The sequence below is a fragment of the Anser cygnoides genome, chromosome 22, assembly GCF_040182565.1.
Source record: "Anser cygnoides isolate HZ-2024a breed goose chromosome 22, Taihu_goose_T2T_genome, whole genome shotgun sequence".
NCBI lineage: Eukaryota > Metazoa > Chordata > Aves > Anseriformes > Anatidae > Anser > Anser cygnoides.
This window is the reverse complement of record NC_089894.1, coordinates 7,786,874-7,811,862: the sequence shown is the minus strand read 5'-3', so window position 1 is coordinate 7,811,862 and position 24,989 is coordinate 7,786,874. Positions and strand designations below refer to the sequence as shown.

The following is a 24,989-nucleotide window of genomic DNA, read 5'->3' as shown; positions in this document are numbered from 1 at the left end:
GTGTGAAATGGAGATGCACACTGTAGAAGAAATGAAGAAAGATGCACTTTAACGAGCTAGGGAAAGGAGTCCACAACCTACTGAGTAACGCCGTGCGTCCATTCTCCTTCTGGACAGTCTCATCTGAGAGCTTAAAGGCTAGCCAAGATCTCTCAAAATCAAATTCTGTTTTCTGCTAGCTATAACGGGTTAATAACAACAAGAAATAGCTGAACTTTTCCGACGACCTGGCAGCCATCGGAATATCCGAGCTCGCCTCCCTCCGCCCCGGGTGCAGGGCAGCGCGAGCCGACGTCAGTCACCTGCAGGCTGCGGTGACACCGAGCTGATGTCACCGAACGTGGCCGGCAGCATCCCCGCTGCTGCTCGTACAGTACCGTGGGGCTGCGACAGAAGTCGAGAGGATCTTTTGTCGATAACGCCGAGCCGCGGCTTTCAGTTCAGGCAGAGCCACGGCGGCGGAGCCCTGACACGGTTAAGCGGCGCAGCCTCCTTGCCGGGTTTTAACACTTACAGAAATCCCCTGTTAAGTGAACTTCTGCAGCAGAGCACCGCTGATGTTGTGAGATAACCCTTGAGTCCCATGAGCGGCAGGGCTCGATCTGGGCTTGGGAGATGTAATATTCTGATAAAAAACGGCACTTCCTTTTCAGGCAGATAAGTGCGTGTGCTCGCAGCACCGCTGGAACCTCAGTGCACGCCGAGGCGAGGGTTTGTCATCCTCTCCTGTCTCACTCCAGCCTTTCAACCGCCCCCCCCTTCGCACACCTAAACGCAGCAGCAATTAGCATCCATAAACCACAAGTGTGGCTTCTATTTCTTTTTATTTCACGACCATGAAAGCTAGCTAACATTTGTAACGCCGAAAAGTTGTCTGCCTCAGAGGAGGGAATCAAGACATAATTAAACACTTGTGCCTGACTGTGCCTCCCAGAGGAAGGAATGTACCTTTTAAAGTGAATTTTTCAACTGAGGACTCTTCAACTTTGGCCACCGAAGGTAGCGGTGACGGGGTGCATAAAGGAACAAGGGAAATTAATGCTTCCCCCCATGTATCTGCCTCGCCGCTTGTCTCTTTTCTGACTAGATACAGGAAGCACCATGGGAACGGGGTATTTTTATGGTTGCGGGCAAGCATGCACCATGTGCACCACAGCATGCAGCTTCAATTCCCTTGAGGCAAAAAAAAAAAAAAAAAAGGTTTCTTCTTTCCTTTTTTTTTTTTTTCTTTTCGTTCTCCATCAAGCTTTTAATTAACATATTACTGCAGCCTTCTGCCTGCTTGCCCCGTATTTAGCAGGCGTGGCAGCTGAAGGCCGTTCCGAAGGGGCGCATCGCAGGACAAGTTGCGTTGTGTTCAGTGAATGGCCCTCGCTGTGGCAGCTCTGACACACGAACATGTCAGCCAGCCTGTTTGCATGTGCTCAGAGAAGTACAAACGTGGAACTACTTGCTGCAAAAGCGGATTTTCTTATACCAAAAAGAGCGCCGATCGCGCTGACGTTTCAGCCTAGTTCGCTTACTGCATTCAGGAAATTTCTGCAGCCTTTTTAAAGGATCACAGTATCACTTTCTGCGGACCTAACGTAAAAGGCACCACCAAATTAGAGACAGACAACATCTAGATTTGACCAGCCTCCCATCTCCTGTTCGAAGTCTCAGAATAAGTCCCCACAATGTATTTAAAGACTGTCATCCATTAATAACACAGACTTCACAAAAAAAACTGTGCAGTCTAAGAAACTGGATGATTACCACTTACTATGAATGCTTAATAAAAGAAAAAAATGCTTACTGAAGAAAAAAAAACATGATAGCCAAATATTAAGGTGGTGGAAAGCAGACTTCTGAATGCTTGATCTCTTGAAAAAAAGAGTTTTCTGTGTTGTGGGCCATCATCAATGGCGAATTGTGAAAGCAAAGACTGAAGTGGAACTGCTCACTCACAAAAGGAAGGGACCACGGACACCGTGATTAACATTTATGAGAACCACACATTGTGCGTTATTTCTCTTCAAATCTGATACGTAATGAGAGCGTTAGTGTCTGCACCAGGCAACGTGCCAAATGTCAGAGGTGTTTTTTAGGCAGGGCATAATCTGTTTCCCAAAAGCCACCACGGATACTGACAATATTTCTATTCTGTGATTCTGGAGAATACTATATATTCGCTTTTACCGGGGTTAGTGATCCCCGAAAGATAATACTCCCACCAGGGCAGTACTGTCAGAGTGCGGTTTCACTTATCTGGAACTCAGACAGATACTTACTGACCCACAAGGACTGCTCAGTGACTAACATAGCTGTTACTGTCAAACTGCAACAGCAAGACACGGAAGCCAAGATTATTCGTGAATTTTAGTATCCAGCAGCAACTGGATTGGCGCTGGGCTTTAGGAGAAATTTAAATGCACCTACGGATATTTGCACTGCCCACAGCACTAGTGCAGCACGCCTAAATATTTAAGATTTATTATGCTTTCAGTATCAGAATGATTGTAGAGAAGTGTATGCGAATCAATGAAGTAAACAGAAGAAGTATTTAGTTTTGTGCCATTTTACACTGATATACTGTAGCTATCTTTTTTTTTTGGACATTTAAAGGAGTTTTCTCCCAGCAATTATCTCCTCATTCCTGTACTGAGAATTGCAGAATAGAGCATAGTGGTACCAAGTAGATTCATACTTACTGTATAATGTGAATAAACACTAAAGGTGGTAAAGGAGTATCAAAGAATGAACTGATGTTCTGTTGACATTTATAACCTTATCTTTGAGAGGACGGCCAGACACTGGAACAGGCTCCCCAGGGCCGTGGTCATGGCACCGAGCTGCTGGATTTCAAAGAACATTTGGACAATACTCTTGGACATAGGGTCTGGGTTTTGGGTGGTCCTGTGCAGAGCCAGGAGCTGGACCCGATGTTCCTTGTGGGTCCTCTCCCACTCGGGATAATCTGTGATCTATGAAATCACGTAGGGGATTGACAAATAGCTGGACCATGGCTGTGATTATTTCATCAGCTAGGGAATCTGAAAAAGATGACAGATGCCCTGCATGTAGAAAAGGCTCAAGCCTTCCACGTTCTGTGGATAAAAACATTAAACTTCTCTTTTTAGGGTAAGCAGAGCAGAACTCACCTGCCCAAGCTAGATTCTACAATGCAGACATCTATACTAAGCTTTTTGCTGACTCTAAGCGGAGTCCTGACAAGCAGCAGCTGCTCTGGGGACACCAGGCACTTCATCCTAAGCCAGGCGGACAGATTTGATCAGAAACCTGCATGCTCCTTCCATCGACTGTTAAGAAAAGCCAGCTACTGGTCCACTTCAACACCGGTGCTGTCCATACATACTTAAGTGAGACGAATTTCACCCTCTACACAGCCATTTCTGCCAGTGCAATACTCCCTTGAGTGCTTTATGTTGTTTGGTACTTGTTATTTTGTAAATAAATGTTTAATCTTTAATAATCTGGAAGCTTGAAACCGAACATTTCACTGCAGTCCAAAATAAAGTCATCACATTTATGTTACAGGGAACAACCGGGCTACTTGGGCAACCAAAACAGAGACAACCCTTTAGTGATTTACTTGATTTATGTGATACATGAACCCTACCTCAAAACTACTAACCAAAGCCACAGACATAATTTGTCTTGACACTGCTGTGGTGCCATGGACATGCTGTACTTGAAAGGCAGCATGAAACTGGTAAAACAATGCATGTCTTTTCCTCAGTGTATGTATACCACATCCTCTACCAGGCAGCATTTTTCACTGTTTGTGGTTGAGAACTGGCATAAATGAACATGCTCAGCTCACCGGCAGGAATGTTTATTAATGCTGTGATTTTATGAGCTGCTTGATCAAGGAGGAAATTCAAGGTCTCTTGCTCTACCTATACGCAATATACAAAGACACAAAGACAATTTCTAAATTCTAAGAGCCTGTAAGATAGCCCCCCTAAGTCCAGGAGCTGTTTATCTTAGATCTAATAAGTGAAGAGGCCCTACTAGTTTTTAAAGATACACAGAAGTATGCTTTTATGTAGGACCTTTTAGATTAGAAATAGCACATATCGTTTTAGTATTTTACTCATACCTGTGTCTTCGTTCAGAGTTGCATGGGAAGTATTTACTGCTTAAGCTAAATGATTAACTTGGTAAACTGACCAACCTTCTCTTCACCCCTGGTTTAAAGCAGGAGATTACTGCTAGTTTTAAATTCTACAGGGCTGAGTTGTCCTATGAACTTGAGATAACCTGTCCTTTCTTTCAAAAAAAAAAAAAAAGCTGTAATGTAGCTTAACAATATTTATTAAAAGCACTAGCCTAATGCACGCATTTGTCATATGCAAACTACTTTTAAGAGTTCACGTGCTAAAACACACACTAAACGAGGTCACCATATGCACAAGCTTTTTTTTTTTTAATCTTGCTATTCATATTTCATAGATGCTGTATAAGTGGCCTTTCTAAAATGCATGTGAGGTTCCCTGATGGTTGTTCCTCCTTCAGAGCATGTTAAAATGCTCTGAACTAATTGTACCATTATTTCATTCACAGACGTGTAGGCAAAACAGAGCTAACATCCAGGATAAACTTTGTAATTACTCTCACAGCATAATCAGATGAATAAAAAGAAACCATAACTATTATTATTCATAATTCAGTCCCCACTTTACCTCCTGCTTCTTCATTAGACTGATTGAGTTCCTTCATATCTTCTACGTTTTCCATACTTTCCATTTCCTGGGATTTGTTCAGATTACAGTCTGTCAAAACTTCCTGTCCTTCTGAAACAAGCAAATTGTTAAAAACAGTAACTATCAATGCTCCATTATTTCCAAGCTATTGCCTCACAGTATCTGCAAACTCCCAATATTGTTTCCAGTACTCACAACGCTCTTCTTACAGATGCGCTCGCTGCAATTTCACTGAGTGGATTTGTTGCTGGAAATCATACACAAACTCTCACACAGAGTATGCTCCTTTAAGTCCTGAGCTTTTTCTCAAATTTAACTATTCTGGATATTGTCCCAAATAAGAACAAAATAGCAATGACTTCGCAGATAACTCAACATATTCTACCTATTCTACTAACTGCTGCTAGCAGGTAAGCAAACAAGCTCTTCAGAGCACGCAAGAGGAATTACAGCTCTACTTTGTTCATCAGGGGCAAAATATTATTCACTCTGGCCCCAGTCCAGGGAACTGCCACTTCAAATCCAACTGCACTTCTCTGCTTATTGCACAGATCTTTTGAAATATCAACATTATCAGAAAGTTTTTTCTGATGATCACTGTGGCAGCAGTATGTGCCAGTACTCCAAGCCTCTTTTCTCTGGAAGAAAGTCAGATTTTTAACTGCAGCAAAATTTATTTGGGTGATTTTTTTCAAATAAAGCCTCTTTCATAAAATATGTGATACAGACTAGTTCAATGGTATGCATATTTATTTAAATTTCAGATATATAACTTAAAAAAACCCTGACATTTTCTGTGAATAGTCCTGTGAATTTTTAATAAATCAAGCAATTTAAACAGTTGCTGTGAACTTGAACAGTTGGATAGTAAAATAAACAATGCTTCTCAAGCTAAGTATTACTTTGGATCTGAAAGAGTTTTATTTTTTGATTAGCAAGAAAGTAAAACACTTGTCTAACTCACACAAAAGGATTGTTTTCATATTTTCAGAAATGCAGTCAACCAAAAGAATCAAATTATTCTTGCTTCCCTAATCAAAACTTGCAACTATACAGTGTTTTTTTTTTCTTTAGTATCATTTTCCAATATTATACTGAACTTGAAGTTTTATTTCAATGCTAGAATCTACTTTTTGCCTTTAATACCTGTTATTCAGTGTCCTGGGAATCTAAACAAGCTGCAGAACTTATATTTTTTTCCATTTAAAATGAAAGTTTTCAAGAGAGAGTAAAAGAATGGAACTTGAACAGTGTAGTACCTGCAGCCATGGGCTGTTCCTGAGCATTACTTAGGTCCATACCAGCCTGTGAATCTGCAAGAGACACAGAAAAGCAATCTGAGTTGCTTAATATTTGTAGAGCCATTCATGACATAGCTAGTAATCTTACAAATTCCTGGTTTCTTGACTAGAAGCAAAATTGAAAAAGCAAAATTCTCAAAGAAATGACTACCAAATGATTATGTTCCATCGTACAACTTCCTTGTATCTTGAGCACTGACTGTCATGTGTCCAAAAGATGGGTTAAGTATTATCTTCTAACTTCAAAAAAATATATACAGAATGAAAATTATTTACATGTTCAGTTTAACTTCTCATTTTGCACCCTGTGAGCACAGCATAGTGGTAGTAACTACACAAAGTAAAGTTATATAAAGCATGAAGTACCAGCTATTGATAAATTCCTTTTTCAATAAAAAAAGGAAAGGCCCTATAATCTTTACAAAATCTAGTTGGTCTAATTCCCACTTGGTAGGAATCATGCGACAGGAATTTAAAGAACTTTCAGAGGGCTGCAGACGTGGCCTGGTTTCCAGAAGTGCTGAGCGCTCAGCAGACCTCTCGGAAGACAACGTGAGCTGCAGATCCCCCCCTCCAGTGCCCACCTCCAGGGTGGCGACTCCAGCTGGGGGCACGGCTCTGACCTGCCCCGATAAGGCTTTGCTCAATGCCTTGCTGCCTTGAGATTTCACTGATACCAGAGCTCATTTTCTTAACAGTGTCACAGCTACCTGCTTCCTTCCCCCTTTCTCTCCTCTCTCTCTTTTTCCTCTTTTTTGCAGATCTGAAAATCTTTTACCATCTTTGTACATAAAAAAAGTAATAGCTGCAGGACTCGTAAAATTCATTCCTGACAGTTACATAAGAGAAATGCATATACAGTGGCCATGAGGTGTTAACCACTAGTGACATTTACCCCATAATTATCTATCTTTACCACCACTACATATGGAACATTTTTGTGGTCTCCACAACGTCAAAGTATAAAGCTCTGTTACCTCTGCAGGACAGAAATCTAGCATCAAATGGGGCTATCCAAAACCTGCACGAACAGAGCATGGACTGAATTGTCCAACAAAATAAAGGCAAACTCAGAGAAAAAAAAAAATAGATCTATCCAACAAAGTTTTTGTTTTGCTTTTAACGTTTGGTTTTGTCATCTCCTAAACACAAGCATTCAGCTCCCGTTTCTCAAGAATGAGTCTAAGAGTTATTGTTCTTACCAAAGAACAGAAACAAAAGAAAAAAAAGGAAAAAAAAGCCTGTAAGGATGGACCTAGCAATGATTCAAACCATCCAGCGGTAGCCTGAGCTCTTCAGGGCACAACTCCTGCCTGAAAACAAGCTGTTAAGCTATTAGCACTTAGGAAATGTGTCCTAAAATTAAATCGGAGCTCCTGTCCTTTCATGCAAATGTAGCATGGATGGAAGCTTTTCATTAAGTTTCTTTTATTAGTGAGAACGTTGTCTTAACTTGTGTCATAAGCAAGGTCATGGAATTAAATAACAAGAAGTTCAAATATTTACTAAGTCTGAATTTAAAAGCTGTAACTATGGGGTTATTAGGTATTTTTATTTGCCTTTGTTTCATTTTATCATACCAGGAAGAGTGAAGTACAAAGAAGCAAATGGACCGATTTATATTGTGAATACTGACGGGGAAACATCAGTAAATACATGGTACACAAACAAAATTCTCCCTGAATTGCTTTTAACCTTACATCAAAATAATACAGATACTTTAATTAAACAAATCCTCACAACTGTGCAAATAATAAATCTTTAGGCAAGACAATCAAATCCCCAATACTCTGTAATACGTGAACTTGATTTTAATTTCATTCAGAAACCATCTGCAGGAGTCCCGTTGGCTGGTAAAGCCCCGAACTGGCCAAAACCCTGGGATTTTGCAAAAAGAGTGCACCCCGCACGGGTGGGGTGGGGGCGTGCTTCAAGACTCGGCAGCAATTCTGCCTTCCAGGCGCTGGCAGAGGGTCTCGAAACCAAAACTTAGAGCCCCACTGAGGCCGTTTCACTTAAGAGAAATCCGCATCTGTTCCTGTATCAACAGATTGTTTGAAAAACCACCGCATTCACCAGGACACCTCCCTACCACACAGCCACTCCACTAGGGATGCATCCATGTCTGCAGCCCGCCGGGTGAATTGCACCAGCAGAAGCCTCGGCACGTGGGGCTCGGTGCTACACCCCTAGCAGCCAGCCCCCAGCTGCCCCCAGAGGATAACGGGCCAGCAAATGGCACTGCCTGAGCCCCGCAAGGAGCCCCTGGCAGGGCTCAGTGCAGCCAGGACTCAGACACCCATCTGCTTCATGCGGACATTGCCTCTGCGTATTTATTTACATTTTAAACAGTACAAATTCCTGCCTGTGATGGGCTGCTGGGCAGTACAATCCTTCCAAAGGGAACAGCGACATACCTTACAACGTTTCTTTTCCACAGAAAAACATCCCAGTCTTTGTATCACTTCTAAGCCTCATCTGACCCTGGCTGCTTTATGACACCAGTCCTAAGAAGCTTCTCACAGTCTTAGTGGTCTCTCAATGGTTAACCTCAGGTCTCTTTCCTGAGTAAAATATCTTCAGCCAGATCCTTCACTGTGTCCCGTAAGTGTGCTAGAAGGAAAAGGTCTAGGTCGCTTCCATCCCTGGTTCTGTACAAAGACCACATTTCTACCGAAGGCTCAGAAAAGCACAACATGGGAAATCACTTACGCAACACGTTAGTCTTCCCAAGCTTCAATGAGATCCACTGACTAGGGTGCATGGAAAGGAGATGCTTGTCCCGTGTGTGTTGCAGCTGACGCACAATGTTCATGTACAAAGCAGAAGTAAAATTCATGTGCTTTTGAAACCAATCCTTAGTCATCCTGCGTTCTGCGCCAATAGCCAGAGTGAGCACAAATATTCAAATAGCTTGGTAAAGAAGCATTATGGCATGTCAATGTATAACTGTATTAATGTTTTATCCTGGTACTTGACCAGTTTATAGAAGTAACACAACGATCTACCTGTATTTTAACCAAACAAAAAGAACTGTAGGCAGCAGAACTGGAGGCATGTCTTGAATTGTTAGAGTCTTACCTGTGTGCCTGCAAAGTGAAAACCAGGCCATTGCCTTTTTACTGCCAACTGCATTTTTCAACCCAACAGCAGTGCAAAGGGGACATCTTTTTAAATCCCGTTTGCTATTAGCCCTTCTATCACAGCATATGGAGCACACACGGCTGGTTTCCTCACCTTTGCACAGTCTTAAGAGGCAGAAGCAAGCCAAAATAAAACCGCACCGGTCTTGGCCGCTGCCCCAAGACCCTCACAGCCTGATCCCTCACTGCTGGCAGCAGAGCCAGTGCCTTTGCTGGGGACAGCAGCAAGCCTCTGCCACCCCAGTGCGTTCTTCACCTTCAGCCTACATTATACTACTAAAGAGAGGAAACCCATCTACGTCTGCCACTGAATGGCCTTCTTCAGCATTTACAGTCTCAACAGCTTTCTGAAAAAAAAAAAAAGTATCTGAGCCAAATAAACACTTTGCACCTCCAATACTAGGGCCTCTAATACTTTGCTGCACTTAAGCACCATGCACTTTTTGAAATGACAGAGACAGGTTACATGCACGTGTTATTTTGGGAAGAAAACATGATCAGCATGCAAGTAAGGGTAACATTTTGCTTGTACTGTAGCACTAACCTTCTGAAAACAGCACAGCATCTTCTAGTAATTCAACGCGCTCATCCCAGCACAACAAATGGAAACGACAGCAAAGGGTCAGTTCTTGTTATCTTTGAGAAAATGAACCGGTCATGAAGAGATGTACCCAAGGAAAGAGTGCAGATCTTGGCTTACGCGACCCAGGTCTCAAACACCAACTCTTGCGAGCGCCTGTTAGCCAGTCAGCAACCCTACTGAGCATCCTCACACTGAGCACAGACAGCCAAGGAAAGAAACGTTGCCCCTTTTTCTCAGCGACAAATTTCCCACTGACTTCAGTGCAACTAAGATTTTACCCAAGACCCACAAAAACGGGGATGCGTAGCAGTTACTGCGTCCAGAGGTAGTACAGTATAACGCCATCTTTTACATTAACTAAGTCCCTCAACATAACGACCTTAGACATTAACTGCTTTTCAGTCCCCACGTGCAGCACTAAAACCTGAAGGATTACTTACACATTCACTTGTAAGCGTACCAAAACCAGGGAGACGGAAGGTGACTTCTTAAATTATTACAGTTGCAGGGGCAGAAACAAGCCCCTTTTCTAATCGGGCTAAATTTACCGATGCACCTGAAGAGCTTTCCTCTCCCACAGCCCTACACAGAGGTCCCGACTCGCCCAAGCAAGGCAGCAAAGCTGCGTTGAGAAGCGCCGAACAGCCAGCAGCCCCTTTCTTTCAGAGCATTAGTTACAGCTCTCCAGCAGCGTTAGCCTCAATTAAGTCAGATTCTAACAGAAGTTACTTAAACGCAGACAAGCGTTTTAAAATCCTCCAGCAAAGGAGAAGACGTTTGTAAATAGGCAACTGCAATTAATTTCAAACCCCAAACCTTAAGGTACTGAGAGCCAGCGGACCCTAAACTCAAGCCTTTAAACGAGGAGTTGGATTAGTACAGTAAGAACATCCACCTGTGGGGTAGGAAATCGAGTGGTACTTTGCAAAGCTTTTTTTTCCCGTTAAAAAGTAAACAAACAAATACATGATGATATTTTGCTTCTCTTCAAAAGCGAGTCACGCTGTACAGCCCGAGATTAACTTGGAACTTGCTTTTTGCCGCTCCTGAAAGTTACACGCACGCTTTACGAGGGAAAAGAAACCAACGCGCCGCCTGAGTCGTTCAAACCTCCAACACCAGGAGCCGGTAAAGCTCTAAAAGCCAGCTTTACCGTCGTACTCGCTGCTGAAATTTGCTGAAATTCGGGGAGGGAGGGGGGGGGAAAAAAGCTAAAATGAAATAAAAAGCCTCGTTCGCTTCCTGTGCAATCGCACGGCGCGGGGACACCTCACCCCCGGCGGGAGGCACCGCGGGGCCGCTCCTCACCTTCCATGCTCCGGCCGCCGCCGCCGCTCCCGGTGTGACGGGACGGGGAGGGGGGGGGGGGGGCAGCCCCGACGGCCTCGCCCCCTGCCGCCGCCCGCGGGCACCGCCACATCCGCCCCGGGGCTCGGCGGGCCGAGAGCGGCGCCGGGCGGCGGGGAGCGGAGCCGCCGCGCATCCCCCCCCCGGTCCCCCCCGGTCCCCCGGGGTTGGGTCCTCGGGTGGCTCCGTGCGCGGGGATCCCCCTGGTTTGGGGGGGGGGGGGGGCTGGGGGGTACCGCGGTGCGGGGATCCGTCCGCCCGCCCTTCGGGAAGGGATGTGCTTCTCCCCACCGTTGGAGACGGCTCCGCTGGTGACGGAGCCGCGGCAGGAGCACGCTGCCAGGATCGGGGCCAAGGAGAAAGGTGCCAGCCTAACGAGGGTGACGCCTCTCAGGCGTGCGCCTGTGTTCGCAGCCAAGGCAGCCGGAGGCTCCCACAGCTCCCCAGCCACCCATCCCATCTCAAGCTACCCGACATCTGCCTCCAACTCGCATCCCCATCCGCAAATCGATCAAGCAAGGCCACGCGGCTTCCTCCTGCCTCCGGGGAAGCCATTTGACGTCCCCTCCTGCTGAAGGGCCGCCAGCGAAACCAGAGGAGCTGTCACCCGCTGTGGAAAGCCTCCAAAAGCACTGCCTAGGAGCTTGGCGTTCTAGGGAGCTTTGTCTTCACGGTCTGCAGCAAGCACCAACACCCAAAACACTGCAGGAAAGCTGCTTGTGATGACTTGGTTTAGGTCATTCAAAGGACAATAGTTATTCATATGTAGAGTTTAATAGGGTGACATGGAGCTACTTCACATTGGCAGACTTCTGACTCATTTCACAGAGCAGGGCAAAGCAGCCTGAGACTTTATTAGAACTGGTGTGGCAACTGCATACTATGCGGTGCCCACACACATGAAAGAGTAACTTCTTTTCCATGTAGTTTCCTTTGTGTGTAATTTGGCCTGTTTCTGTTTACACACTGTGTAAGCATGGTAATGAACTCTCAAAACTGTTAAACAAGCACTGCTTTCTTTACGTTACTTGTTAATGGATTGCACTTTTCGAACTATATATTAAAGCTAGCTCACGAGAGAAGATTAATGATCTTGCAGCTTGATTGGCTTTTAAACAGCAGTGCTATTGCATTAAGAAAAAAAAAGCTAACAAAAGTTTTGTTTTAATAAACTAAAGCAAAGATGGATTCCCCTCAACGTACCCGGGGGATTGTTAAGTTATTCTTGCACACCTAACACCGAAGTCTGAAAGGAGGCTGACTCCGTACAAGGAAGTTTGAAGCGTGCCAGGCCAATGCAGCGTTCACTTCACGTGCAAGCTAAGCAATAGTCATGGCATTTTGATTTAGCAAAAGCCCGGAGTTATTACCAAGAAAACGCCTCGAGATAATAGCTGGCCTAGATAGCAAATCAGAACAGAACATCAGTGCAAGGTAGTCAGTACCTGGCATGCTTTGACATCAACACAGTTTGTTTGCAGCTTCAAACTCTGAGCCAAAGAGACAGCAGAGAGCGAAAAAGGAAAATAAAAAACTCAAAAATACTGCAGATAGCAGGCTCGCTGATGGCTTTCAGTATGACTAAGGCAGGTGTACTTCTGGACCCTTGGAGTTATTGCTGCATCTATTTACTACAGTTTTCTACTTACTTTGTCACCATTGTGCTTTTTGTAAAAAGAAAAAAACACCAGCTCAGCTGTATTTTAAAACGGAGAAATGAGTGTTTGGGGGTAAGAAAACTGATGAAGGCTTAATGCAATTTATTCCCTTACTACATATGTTTTCCACAAAGGGGTCCAGAAATCAGAAATAATACTAATGCAACTGGAGGATTTAGATGTTAATGAAGTGGCAAGTGAGATGGTGAACCAGCCTGATTGCTTGGAAGATACAGAAACCAAGTGTGAATGCAAATTACCATAGCTCTGGTGTGTGATAATTAGGCAGAGACAAGATTCTCTTACTTTGTGTTGCATCAAGGACTGCTTCTTAAATGGGTGCTCTTCCACCACTTCTAAAAAAAAGTTCTAAAAAAAAGTCTGGGAAAACAATGATAAAAAAGACATCTGGAATAACCAAGCCCTGTTCTCTACTATTGCAGACAACCCTGTATTCCCCTTCCAGAAGTAGCCATGCCTGTTTAAGGTTTCTTGCTCCCTTAAGTTGTATGCAGGCCCTGGAATCTACTGCTTTGATGATCAGGAACCATTTTCCAGCCCAGATTTATTCATGGATATTTTCTCCTATTGCCAGGTTTGTCCTCTAATTTAAATTATTTTCCCTCAGCTACACTTATCTGATAATCACAGAATCAGTTATACCTCTTCCCTCTGCTTTTGTTTCAAGGGCAGAAATCAAAATAGCCTAGGCTTGTCAGCCTATCAAAAGTGTCACCGTGTTCATCATGGCCCTCCTTTGCATTATCCCCCCTTTAGATCTTCCACCTTAAAGATTAGAGACAAAATTTGTGATCTGCATCTCAGAAAAACATCTCTCCAGAGCTCCACACAGGTCTTCCAGATGACCCTGTACTCCTAGAAATTTCTCTACATGCTTCCTAGGATAATGTATTTGCCTTTTTAATGATCAAATACCTATCCACACCATGAATAAGTTCACAATAAATATTTTCCCCCTTTTCTATCATCATCTTCCCCCTAGGCAGGGGGAAGCAACTATTAGCACAAATACCAGGTAACAAATACATGACTTCACATTCTGTCCCATCGAATCTGTCCCTACCATTACCATGTCCTTCAAGCTAACTTTGTTTTGTTTTTCCTGAGGTTTAGAAACCTGTAATGACAATTTATGAGTCTAACTTTGAAATATCAGACTCTGAAAGGAATGGCTCTTTAGTCAAAAGACTCAGACCAGGAGCCTAAGTTTTTAAAGACTGACAAATGAAGAAAATGCTCCATAGTAAAGATACTCTTTTATAATAGTTAACAAGCCAGGTAGGGAAGGGCTGTGTAGGACAGTTACATGACAGGACAGTAGGGTAAAAACATCCTTAGGAAGAGAGGATGTTCAGACAAAAATAGGACTAGCTCATAGCAGACACGTTAAAAACTGAATCATTGTGCTTATACAGCACAAGCGTGAAATGTTAACTTTGAGTAAAACTGAAAACATTCAACACACGGGAACGTTGGATCTTTTGAGGTGGTCCTAGCTATAAACTATTCAGCAGCTCAAGGAAATTAAGAATGAAAACCCTGACATAGTTATTATACCTTAAAGAACCAGCTGAGAGTTCATATGTCAGTCTAATAAAGAACAAAGCGTAGTCACTCCCCTGCAAAGAGAGAAGTGAGATGGTGAAGCAGTGCATGCATTTAGTAGGGCAAGGAGCCTTGCAAGACATAAAGCGAAGGGGACACTCTTTTCAAGTAACGCCAGGCTTGAGTAAAATATTTTCCATTAATAATTTGAGATCTTTTTTCACATTGTCATGTTTTAATAAATAACGTTCGTAACTTAAATGCTTTTCTGCACAAAAGCATTGACTTAAACTTTTACAGCTATCTATAAAAATAGCTATTATTCCTGTGTTGGCTGGTTCCTTATTTGTTAGGCAAATACTGTTACATCATTTTCAGACACTGGCATGATCAGGGGCTGCACCACAAGCGTAATTTAGCTAATTACCAAAGGCTTGGCTACAGTTCCTCATCTTGAGCATCTCATGCTGTGCAGTGTGCTCTAATGCAGGTACCCTCCTCCCCCTAGCAGGGCTGTTTCCCAAATATTTTTACATGCACTCAAGAAACTCACTATTTCTACTTCTAGTTAAGAAGTCACAAGCAAGTCTTACAAAACATGTAACTGACTCTGAAAACCACCACGTACTTCAATAATATGCCATCCGGCTGTTTTCGAGCCAACAGGATATGCCCAGCTCTTATTTTCAGTCTTTCTCACAGCGACTGGCAGGAATATTTTTTGCTTTTAAGCTGAAAGCAGACGTCCCACAATGACTCGCTCCAGAAACCAGCAGGTGAAGGCGGCCCCGGCGTGCAAGCCGTGCCGTTAGCTCCTCAGAGCTGGCAGTGCTGGAACTGTGCGTGGAGCAGGAGATGGCAGCCTGGGTGCCCCTGCGGTTACAGGGCCGACCACAGCCAGGCCTGAACCTGTTCCCCACCCCCCCCCATAGTTTCCTATCGTAGCCCACACAGCTGGAAACACCACCTTGAGTCAAAAATAAATTTTGCTGCGCGCAGTGGAAGGGCGATGCGGTGGCCTCTCCCAGGAGGGGGGCGGCTGACACCCAGGGAGCAGCGCTGTCCTTTGCCCCCGAGCACCCCAGAGGCTTTAGGGGCGCCTGTGAAACAAACAGAAAAAAAAAAAAACACAACCCAAAAAGCACAGGGTGTGGGTGGGGAAGGAAAGAGGCAGCTGCGTGTGGGGCTGGGGACCCCACCTTCCTGTCAGGAGGCTCCGCAGCAGCGAGCGGCGGCCCCGAGGAGAGGAAAGGGCGGGGGGCAGGCGGGAAGGGCCGTTGGCACCCCCCAAGCCGTTGGCCTCACGGGGCAGCCGTTGGTGTGGGGGCGGCATGGCGGGGGGCAGCGGGAGGCCATGCTCCCCCCTACGAGTCCTCCTGGGGATGGTGGCGGTGGCAGCGGCAGGCTGGGGTGCCCTAGCTGGAGGTACCAAAAGGCCCGCAGGGGTGGGCCCACCCCAGGCACGGTTCTCCTCAGGGGGCTGCTGCGGGGTCCGGTGGTACCGAGGGATGGGGGCAGTGCTGCCGGGTGAGCAGGCTGTGGTGGCCTGCAGAACCGACCTTCAGCACTTAATAAAGGCCATGAGGTGATGGTGGCAGGGGGGGCTGGCAGTGCTGTTTCACCCCCTCAGCCTGACTCCAGACAGGCAGAAGTCAAGTAGGGCTGTCCTGATCTGCCACCAAGGCCCAGAGCGTCTCAGCAGTCAGGACGAACGCTGGGAATACTGCCATAGCTGTTTGTGGGGTTCTTGCACACAACCCCTCATGCTCAGCCATCTGCATGCTGTCTCCCCAAAGGCAGAGGCTCACAGGTGCTTGAAAACCCAACACCCACCCACAGTCACCATGTTGCACCCCTCCTGCTTCCCAAGGCTCTCACGGAGCCATTGCAAAGAGCTTTAGCTTTCTGATTGGATTTTTATATAGCTTTTTTTTTTTTTGGTAAAGTGAAAGGCTCAGCTAGCCTGGAACCTTCTGTATTAAAAAAGATTCACAGCCTGGGCACTAAAGCAACAAAAAGTGGCAAGCCAGCAACAAGTGGGAGCCCTCGTTTTGGAAGGGGGAAGAAGGGAAGCAGCAGGAATTTGCTAGGACAAAATAAATGGCTAAGAATCATGCATTTAGACTTCTCCATATAATATTCTAAGTCTTTTTCCCTACAGCAAGTGCTGTACCTGAAGAAGAGCTACGTTCTGTTGGCTTAATTCAAAATAATTATATTTATGCTGACATCAAACGTGAAGGTAAATTTGTCGGATTATAAATATATTTAAGTCTTACTAGACTTTTGAAATGCCATTTAAGTACAGTGATCATTATGTAAACAATGCTATGCATGGAAGTGATGCAACCAGGCTTAGCTAAGCATACTGCTGGAGGCTCCGGAATATGGTTGACGGCATACATTAGCGAGATGGTGCAGGCTGAGAAATACACTTGTCCTGTGGTGCACTCGTGGAAGATGTCGTGTCTAAACAAGAGTTGCCTGCTGAGCTAAACAAACCCAAGCTCAAAACCTGGTGCTGGGACCCTGCAGCTCGGTCTGGTGGTTTCTGCTACCCACAGTCAGCACCCACCGCCCCGTGGACAGTTCCAGCTGTTAATAGCAGCAAGCAGAGACACGACCAGCCTTCTCGTTAGTCCCAACAGGAAAAATTAGCTTAACATCACATTAAGTATAGCTTTGTCATTTCATTCCATGTCATTTACCTTATTCTCTTGTGTTGCAGTTAAAGTGTATGTTAAAGTATTTACAAATAGTCCATTGCTGGTATGCATGGATTTGTCTCTTTCTCAAGAAGAAATAATAGATCCCAAGTATTTGTGGATTGGTCCAGATGGAAAGAATTTAGAAGGTTAGTTACTTTTTTCTGACTACAAAGAATTTCCACTCTTCCTGCCTTCGCCATTTTTTCCAAGTCACTGATAGAATAGGCTTTTTACAGTACTTCTACTCAAACTTACAAACAGCCCCTGCCTCTTGGGGGTGGGGTCAGAAATCAGGAAAATATGCTGAGGTAGAAAACTAATTTCTCTGTTTACAAGGGGAAAAGTTGACCTCAAATGGTTAAATAAGTTACCGTGCATGAAATCACGTATTTTCCTTGTTTCTGTTGATGCTACCCTGCAACAGTGTGGTGGGTCCAAACAGTCGCATGGCCCTTTATCAGAGTTTTCCACAAACTCTGACAGACTACATTTCCTTTCTCCCTCTAAAACTATAAAATGCTTGAGATAAAAGCAAACTTGCAGCAAGTCTAAGAGGTCGAATTTTAGACTAACACAAATCAGTGTGTCATTATGTACTAAAAGCCTCATCTTTAAGTGTTTTAAATGAGCAGAGCATCAGAAACCAAGTATTTCCAGTGATCAACTATTTCCTGTTTCTATTCTAGGGCAAATATATGCGAATCTTACAGAAACTGGAAAGTTGATGCTGATGGGTTTTAAGGAGTCCATGTCTGGAGCCTACACTTGCACTCTTTCTCGCAGAATCATAGAAACTATGACACAAGAAGAAGTAGACGTGTTTGAGACTTATAAGTTTATGTTATACGGTAAGGTTACTTGCTTACTAGTAAGCTAATGCACATAGCCTTTGCAGTTTGGTGTGTTTATAACAGGAGTGTTTATTTCAAGGCTTGATAGAGATTGTTAACATTCTGTGCCAGAAGAGAAATATGCGTATATAGATAGTCAAATATCCTTCCAGTCTGGGAAAAAGTTTAAATGACAGTCAAGAACATATGGCAACTCAAAGAATAAAATAACCCCTACTTTCAACAAGAAACAAGTGAACTACGGTAATTCCAGTGGTACCCAAGATCTGGAAAGAAAGCTCAGGTCTGAGCGCAGTCTCCTACAAGAGAGATTACCATACTGAGCCTAACGCCGATGCAGAACGAGCTTGAACAGTACACTCAAGCCTTCCTCCACCCTTTGTAACCACTGTTCACCAACATCGCCTCTCCACCCACAAAATAACGTCTCCGAAATGCTCAAAAACACTAACCTTTTTCAATCATTTTTAAAACATTCCCTCCCACACCTTAGCTGCATAGTGTTTTTGCATCAACCCAATCCGTTTCTGTATTTATTTTACTATGACGCCGTGTTACTGAACTAGCGTATCTATTTGCCCCTTTTTTGTTTCAATGTGTAGGAGCAGAGCCTCATAACACAAGCACAAATTCCTGTATATTTCAGACTAAAACGTCCCTCACTGTTTGAGTCAGCTACAACAAGGATAAATTTGTTCTGGTTTGGTTAATGAGTAAACTATTTACTTGTTTACTTTTGAATAAGTGCCTGTATTTCTGATACAAAGTACACTGATATAGAAGATAAGGCACTGTACAAGATTGAGCGATTACACTGCTGAACTCATACACAAACTATTTTCTTAAAAGCATACAGGGAAGCTGACCACGCATATCAGATATCTGTTCGCTTTACTACAAAGGGATGTGAGCTAGCAGCTAATGCCCAGTTCTTTGAGGAACTGAAGAAAATCTTAGACAACATAATTTCTGATCTGACATGCCACATCATAGAGTCATCGTACAAATGCCATTCCATCAGGATACCAAACCAAGGCCTCCTGCATGAGCTATTTTTTACTTTTCAAGGTAACACATGTCAGCGTTTGTTTGGGAGTGATCATTTCTATTTATAAATAACCTGGGTGTACTATAAACATCTGAAAAATATTAAAATCAAGCATACCTGCAGAAGTCGCTGCCCTTTATTTGCGATCCCTGTATTTTTTCTTACAAGCCCACAGATGGAGCTAAAATGCAGTTCATATGCTGAATGCGTAGTACAGTACTTACAGCCTTAGCAAGAAACAATCCTTTTCAAGGTGTTCGGTTTGAAACAGTTATCGAAAGGAGACAATTGAATAGATACGATTTTTCGCTAATATAATTGTAAGAGGAAAATGGCCTGTTGTTTTTCATTATTTGATTTTTAATAAGCCTGTGACCTATGTGGTTTTGCTTGATTCTAGGAAACTGCAGAGAGGTAAAAAGCCAGAGCTTCACAGTTCCCTTATGGTAATACTGATGTGGCTGTATTGCCTTGCAAAAGAGGTTAAATCAGCCCCGATGGCTGCCCTAACTTAGATGTTTTTATCGCCAAGTAAAGGAAATTATTCAGTAATGCTTTGACCATATTTTCTCCCGTACCTGTTCTCATCACGTGCCAACCAGAACCACCCAACAAGTTGTGGAACAGTTTGGTGGCCGTTTTCCCCTCGGCAAAATCCAGGGGTGCTCGGAACAAAGTGGGGGGCAAAGCTTTGAAGTTTTCCTGCGTCTTCGGTCCTCTCTGTACTGAGTGAGGGTGCTGTGTGAGAGTTTAGTTCCTTTCTCCTCACATCTCAGCATGTTCCCCCCACTCCGTTATTTTATTGGTTGACCTCTGACTCTTACTGGAAGAGCACAATTTAAGTAACTGGTAGAAACCACCAGGACCATCCCCCCTCCCTTTTGTCAGTGACTCATTTTTCAGAATTCAAGTACACCAAGTAAAAAAATTTTTTGAAACACTATCTTGACTAGAGATTGTGACAGAAAAAAAAGAAAAATCACCATTCTCCACAAATTAGAGGATGAAACATAAAATGCTGAAGCATTCAGTGAAGAAATTTGTTGGTTTTTTTTTCCCCCCCTGAAATGAACCTGAAGATAGCTGCTGTAAGTTCACTAATACATCCTTAAATACAGACATGAATGTGTATCTCTTGTCCCCACCAATAGTTAATCCTTTTGCACCCGGATGGGAAGAAGTTTGCCAACAGGTTCCTTATGACTGTGAAGATGCAACAAACGTGAAAGTCCAAGAGGTTCTGTGTCAGCCACCCTTGTCTTCTCCGCATGTTTAACACAAATTCCTGCCTTAGCATCTACAGATTTGACTGGTAGTAATCCAGCTTCCCCCAGATTTTATGGGATTAATATCATTGTAAGAGATGATTCATAGAGCTCAGATAATTAAGTTCAGAACGGAAAATTGTTTTAAAGGTCAAATTGATCCACACCAAAAAAAAAGCCAGACTTACTGTTCCCATTATACTACCTCAAAAATAAGGAATCAAATATAAACATTTATGTTAGTACGTTAAACTTCCAGATCTTTAAATTAAATCTTTGATTTATGACTCAGTAAAGGGAATATAATTTAAAATAAACCTACTGTAGCCAGTTTCTGAAATCTGTTATCTCTGGCTTCTTAATGCTAGTATATACTATTGTATAGTAGCCTTGTGACAGCCTTGGGGGGGGGGGGGGACGACAACACCAAGAGGTATTTACTGACATTGTTAATCAAAACCATGACTGACTATTTTCTTTATTTTTCCAATGTTTCTGAATTCCAGGCAAGAGATCGGATTGGAGAGTTTTTCAGTAGGCAGACGTACGCTTTGAAGCACGAGTTTCAAACTGCCCCTACAATACACTACGTGGACAACAGCTTCTCAGTCACCTACGTTGACAGCTGTCAACCAGGTTTTGGGAAAAACGATATCACCCACCAGAACTGTGCCGGTTGCTGTGGTAAATAAAAACACTTTATTTACGTATTGCATGTTAGCCCTGATCACAGCCCTCTCTGAAAAGCATTTGGTAAACATCAGGGTCAGAAGTCAGGATATTTCCATTCGCCTTTTGGGAAGACATCCCTTCCCATCAGATTTATTTTTATTTTTTTATTTTTTTTTTTTTAGAAGTGCCATGTGGAAGAGCGAGCTGGCAGTGTTTGCAATGGTTGTTAACACGTTAGTAGATAAAACTACTTCCAAACAGAGTAAATGGAAGCAGCGAAGTGTTCCTTCTTCCAGGCCACTGCTCAGTGACAACACTCAGGATGTTGGGCAAATAAAAAACAATTACCTTAACGGTAGCACAGCTAGAAAACCCTCAGTTGCTTTAAGGGACCTTCTGCCAGCCGCACCACCGCTGGTCCTGGGGCTGGGGGCACAGGGGGTGGCACAGGGGGCTGGGGAAGGGCTGGCTCTGCTGCAGCACCCGTGGGCTCCTGCCGACGGGCTGGCCCCGGCTGAGGCAGAGGGGAGCTGACAAACTCTGTTCTCTCCACAGTGGTTTGCGAGCCTGGAACATACAGTCCTAACAACGCAGTCACCTGCCACGTTTGTACCAGGCCTCACATCAAGAAGTACGGAGCAAAGTTTTGCTAATAAACATACGACAGAAATTGGAAAATTGAATAGAAGCTATGAAAGCACTGTTTTTTGTGATATACTTTTCATTTTTAGCTACCAGTTCTGGAATCCTACATTAATTGTTGAATGATAGCCAAACTCCATCATTCACACACCCTGGCATTTTCTGTATTCAGGGAACACTTACAGAAGTGATGTATAAAATGAAGCGTTCATGCAACATAAAGTAACTTTTTTTTTAATAAAAAAAAGAGGCAGTTTGTCACGTGGCCGTGGGTGCACGGAGTCCATTTCTTGGTGGTGACACCAGACAAGCTTCTCGCTGCAGTTTGCCCAGAGAACATTAAGAAGCTACAAACAACTCAGGGAAAGGTGGCAGAGCTGCTGTGGAGTTATGAGCCATAGTGACGTGCCAGAATCTCTGTATTAATAATACCTGGGAGAAATTACTCAGAAGTAGTAAGTATTTAATCTTCGTGATTTAAAAACATAAGCGATCTGTTCCTCTATATTTTGCTGTTTCTTTCTTTGAGTCCCGAATGCTGCAGCCTGCGCGATGCGCTGGGAGCAGCCACGGCTCCACGCGGGGCTTTCCGTGCTGCAGCCACCAGTGGGAGCTCTGCACCGGGAGCGTGGAGTGAGACCGAGTCCCCCAAACCAGGGGGTTACCAGCAAGTCCTGCAGCCCAGCCAGAAGCAAGGACGCTGCTTTTGTGGCTTGCCTTGCCCACATCCCAGGGAGGGAAGCAGGGAGGCTGCTGAGCCTTCTCTGCCTGTTTGCTGCTGCATCTTCTCCTCCACCTGAGCAAACAAGTGGCACAGCTCTGCTGGCCCCAGGGGCGTGTTGGACAAGATTATCCATCCCCTTACGGCAGCTGTGAGCTCCCAAGTTCACCAGGTCAGTAACAAGTCGAGATACAAATTGCCAAACACTGAGAATAACAGGAAAGCTCTCTTCCCAGAAGAGACTTACTCTGGTCTGCTGCTGAAGGTTAGCTGCCGTAGCTGCAGCAGTCGATCACTTTGCTCACAAAGCAGCATTACAAAAAATTCTGATTTGCTGCTTTCAAGAGCATCACAAGTAACACTGCCTTCCTACCCATCCCTTCCGTGGCTGGCTTCTGAGCCACGGCGGAGTTACAAGAACAGGCTTTTACAACTTGTCTTTAAGCTTTGTAAGCTGCTCCCTGCCAGAGCTGTTGCCTTCCAGACTCCTTGGTCACTCTGTCGAGGGGCACAAGAGAACTCCCCCTCCTTCCCCTCTTGCTCCAGGGGCAGCCAAACCACCAGCACGGTCCTATTTGAGGCCACCTGTGCACAGGGGTTGCAGCCCCCCAGGACCAGACTGAAGGGGACCCTGCACCCTGTGCATGCGCACACCCAGCCCTGGAAAGCCCTGTCCAGCTTCCCATGGAGCAATTCCTCTCCTTTTTGCGCTGTGTAGTAGTAAGTCAAGCAAAAGAACACCTCCCGCTCAGTAACCGCAACTTCTTATGGCATCTAGAAATTCCTTGGTGGGTACTCATCCAAAAATCGACCAGATTCAACCCAGTTAAACTTATCCATTTTGACAGCAACACAGCAGGAGACGGCATGGGCACAGACCACGCTCCGAGCTTTTCAGAATCATTACTTATTAAATACTGACGAATAAAATGTACTGTAACGAGCATTTAAACTGCCTGTAGGCTGATTATCTCAGCCGCCAACTGGACACTGTGTGCACCGCTCAGGCTTATACAGATTAAGCAGAAGGGCTCTGCGACTGTTCCCTGTGTTCCTTGGCCTATTTCACAACAGAGCATCTCACAGAGGAATGCCACATACATAAATTATTATGGGGAAAAAAGCAGTAAGTAGGCACTGAGCGTAATGGCTAGTGAGTCACAAATGAGCACTTGCTGCCTCCTCCCTCTCTTAAAAAATGCAGCTACAGAAAGCTCTTGTAGTGCTTCGGGTTTTCAGTGGGCTTTTAAAATGTGGAAAAATAGGTCAAACATTTCCATATTACATTGCAGAGGGGTTTGTCATTAATCCCATGCAGACTTTCAAGAAAGAGGGGGGATGCAAAGCAGCTTCTCTCCAGCCTGTTGTGGACATAAGCTCTCCCCATCCAGTGGGGCTCCCCCCATTGCTGCCTGGGACAACCCAAAAGGCAGCCGCTGCTTTTATTTTTGGCACAGCATTGCTTGGAGCTCCAGCCCTTTCCTTTTCCCAAGCTGAAGGATCGCCATCCCACTTCAAACTTTACAAATCACTATAACCAGCTCTCACTTGGCCTCACCTTTATTTTTTACAGTCCCCAGCCACAGCAGCCCACGAGGAGCATTACAGCCATGGTCACCACTAAGTCCTCCTTTCGCCCTGCTCCTTTTTTTGTACGCCTTCCTCCCCCTCCTCAGATGCTCTTGGCACAGACACCCCCAGGTAAGCGGCTGCCCCAGGCACTGTGAGCCTCAGCCTGCCCCCAAGCACGAGGCTTTCCGTAAAGGATGACGGAACGCGTCAAGCGTGGCGACGAACTCTCACAAATAAATTGAGAACTGAAAACTTCCTGCCCCCTTTCTCAGCGCAGACCTCCAACAACTCAGCCTCGCACCCAGGCAGCCGCTGGCAGCGCTTTGAAGCCCCTGAACGACAAAACCCAACCTGCCGCCTGCAAGCCGCAGCCCGTTGTTCCGCTGTCAGAGCTGCATTTTCCCAGCCTGGAACAAACCACTTGAGAAGCACTTCACAAACACATGTTCGAGCACTCACTGCAGAGCCGCTGCGCCAGCTAGCGGGTTACAGCACGGAGCCAGGACCGCGTCTGCCGGGGTGACAGTGGCATCGCTGCACTGGTGCGAAGGTCTCCTGCCTCCCACGGCACCTCTGTTAACCCATACGTGAGCTGGAAGAGGAGCAGGAGAGGCTGCAGCTGCCCAAGGCTCACAGCACACCCCCACGCAGCAAGAAAACAGCAGCCCCTGCTCACCTGATTATAAGGAGAGAACAAAAAGCTCCTCCTGGGGCAGGAGGGCACGGGGATGGTGCTGATCCAGGGCACCTGGTGCTGATCCAGGGCACCTGGTGCTGCAACGCATCCCATCTGGGAGGGAGGCTTTGCAGGGGGGGCAAACACTGGGGGCAGTGTCTGGAGGGGGCAAAAGGGCTCCTACCATGAGCTGCTTCCCTGTGAAGTGGCTTGGAAAAGCACCAGGGTGTCCCTTCTGTCCCCAGTAGCCCCAGCTGGTCCCGTGGGCGTGCTGGGCTCAGTGAACAGGGACAGCCCCGGCTGCAGCTTCGGGGCTCCGAGAGGACACGCATTGGGGGCGCGAAGCCCCCCTGCAGCCGTGCTCCCGGGGGGACAGGGGGTGCAGCGCACCAGCGGGGCTGTTTGATTTGCTGAGTCAAAGCCAGCGGCTGGGAGCTGGTGTGAAATGCAAAGTGTGTTTAGGTACGGCAGCCCCCCTTAAGTTCCTCGGTGGGACCAATCATTTATAGAAAATTAAGCATATTTTCAAG

General features: G+C 45.1%; 2 protein-coding genes across 16 annotated transcripts in view; one reads left to right on the top strand and one right to left on the bottom strand.

Annotated features, from left to right (window-relative positions):
• The window catches only part of IKZF3 (IKAROS family zinc finger 3), a 49,154-nt gene extending 24,727 nt beyond the window's left edge, over positions 1–24,427 (bottom strand). For 2 of the 13 annotated variants that reach the window (XM_013202080.3, XM_048055432.2), the window contains exons 1-3: positions 8,720–9,677; positions 5,966–6,019; positions 4,686–4,796 (exon numbers count right to left, since the gene is read on the bottom strand). In XM_013202080.3, the coding sequence (XP_013057534.1) occupies positions 4,686–4,796; positions 5,966–6,019; positions 8,720–8,873 (319 nt within the window). In that variant the 5' untranslated portion in view covers positions 8,874–9,677. The other 11 variants (XM_013202082.3, XM_013202079.3, XM_048055430.2 and 8 more) reach the window with 11 other exon arrangements.
• ZPBP2 (zona pellucida binding protein 2) lies at positions 15,571–21,531 on the top strand. Of its 3 annotated transcripts, none has more exons than XM_048055434.2 (8): positions 15,571–15,729; positions 16,466–16,546; positions 17,033–17,158; positions 17,699–17,860; positions 18,713–18,931; positions 20,063–20,148; positions 20,683–20,860; positions 21,031–21,233. In XM_048055434.2, the coding sequence occupies exons 1-8, from the start codon at positions 15,636–15,638 to the stop codon at positions 21,084–21,086; spliced, it is 1,002 nt and encodes a 333-aa protein (XP_047911391.1). In that variant the 5' UTR covers positions 15,571–15,635; the 3' UTR covers positions 21,087–21,233. The 3 variants fall into 3 exon arrangements, with proteins under 3 accessions (XP_047911391.1, XP_047911390.1, XP_013057537.1); XM_048055433.2 differs by lacking the exon at positions 21,031–21,233 and adding an exon at positions 21,404–21,531 and having other exon boundaries at positions 15,573–15,729; XM_013202083.3 differs by lacking the exons at positions 16,466–16,546; positions 21,031–21,233 and adding an exon at positions 21,404–21,531 and having other exon boundaries at positions 15,575–15,729.
• Positions 24,428–24,989: the final 562 nt, after the last annotated feature.

What these genes read in the sequence shown, in the direction of transcription:
- ZPBP2 (XM_048055433.2), top strand. Translation starts at nt 15,636, where the DNA reads ATGGCGGGGGGCAGCGGGAGGCCATGCTCCCCCCTACGAGTCCTCCTG. An exon ending in CAAACGTGAAAGTCCAAGAG is followed by an intron (nt 20,149 to 20,682) that starts GTTCTGTGTCAG and finishes TCTGAATTCCAG; the next exon opens with GCAAGAGATCGGATTGGAGA. An exon ending in GAACTGTGCCGGTTGCTGTG is followed by an intron (nt 20,861 to 21,403) that starts GTAAATAAAAAC and finishes TTCTCTCCACAG; the next exon opens with TGGTTTGCGAGCCTGGAACA.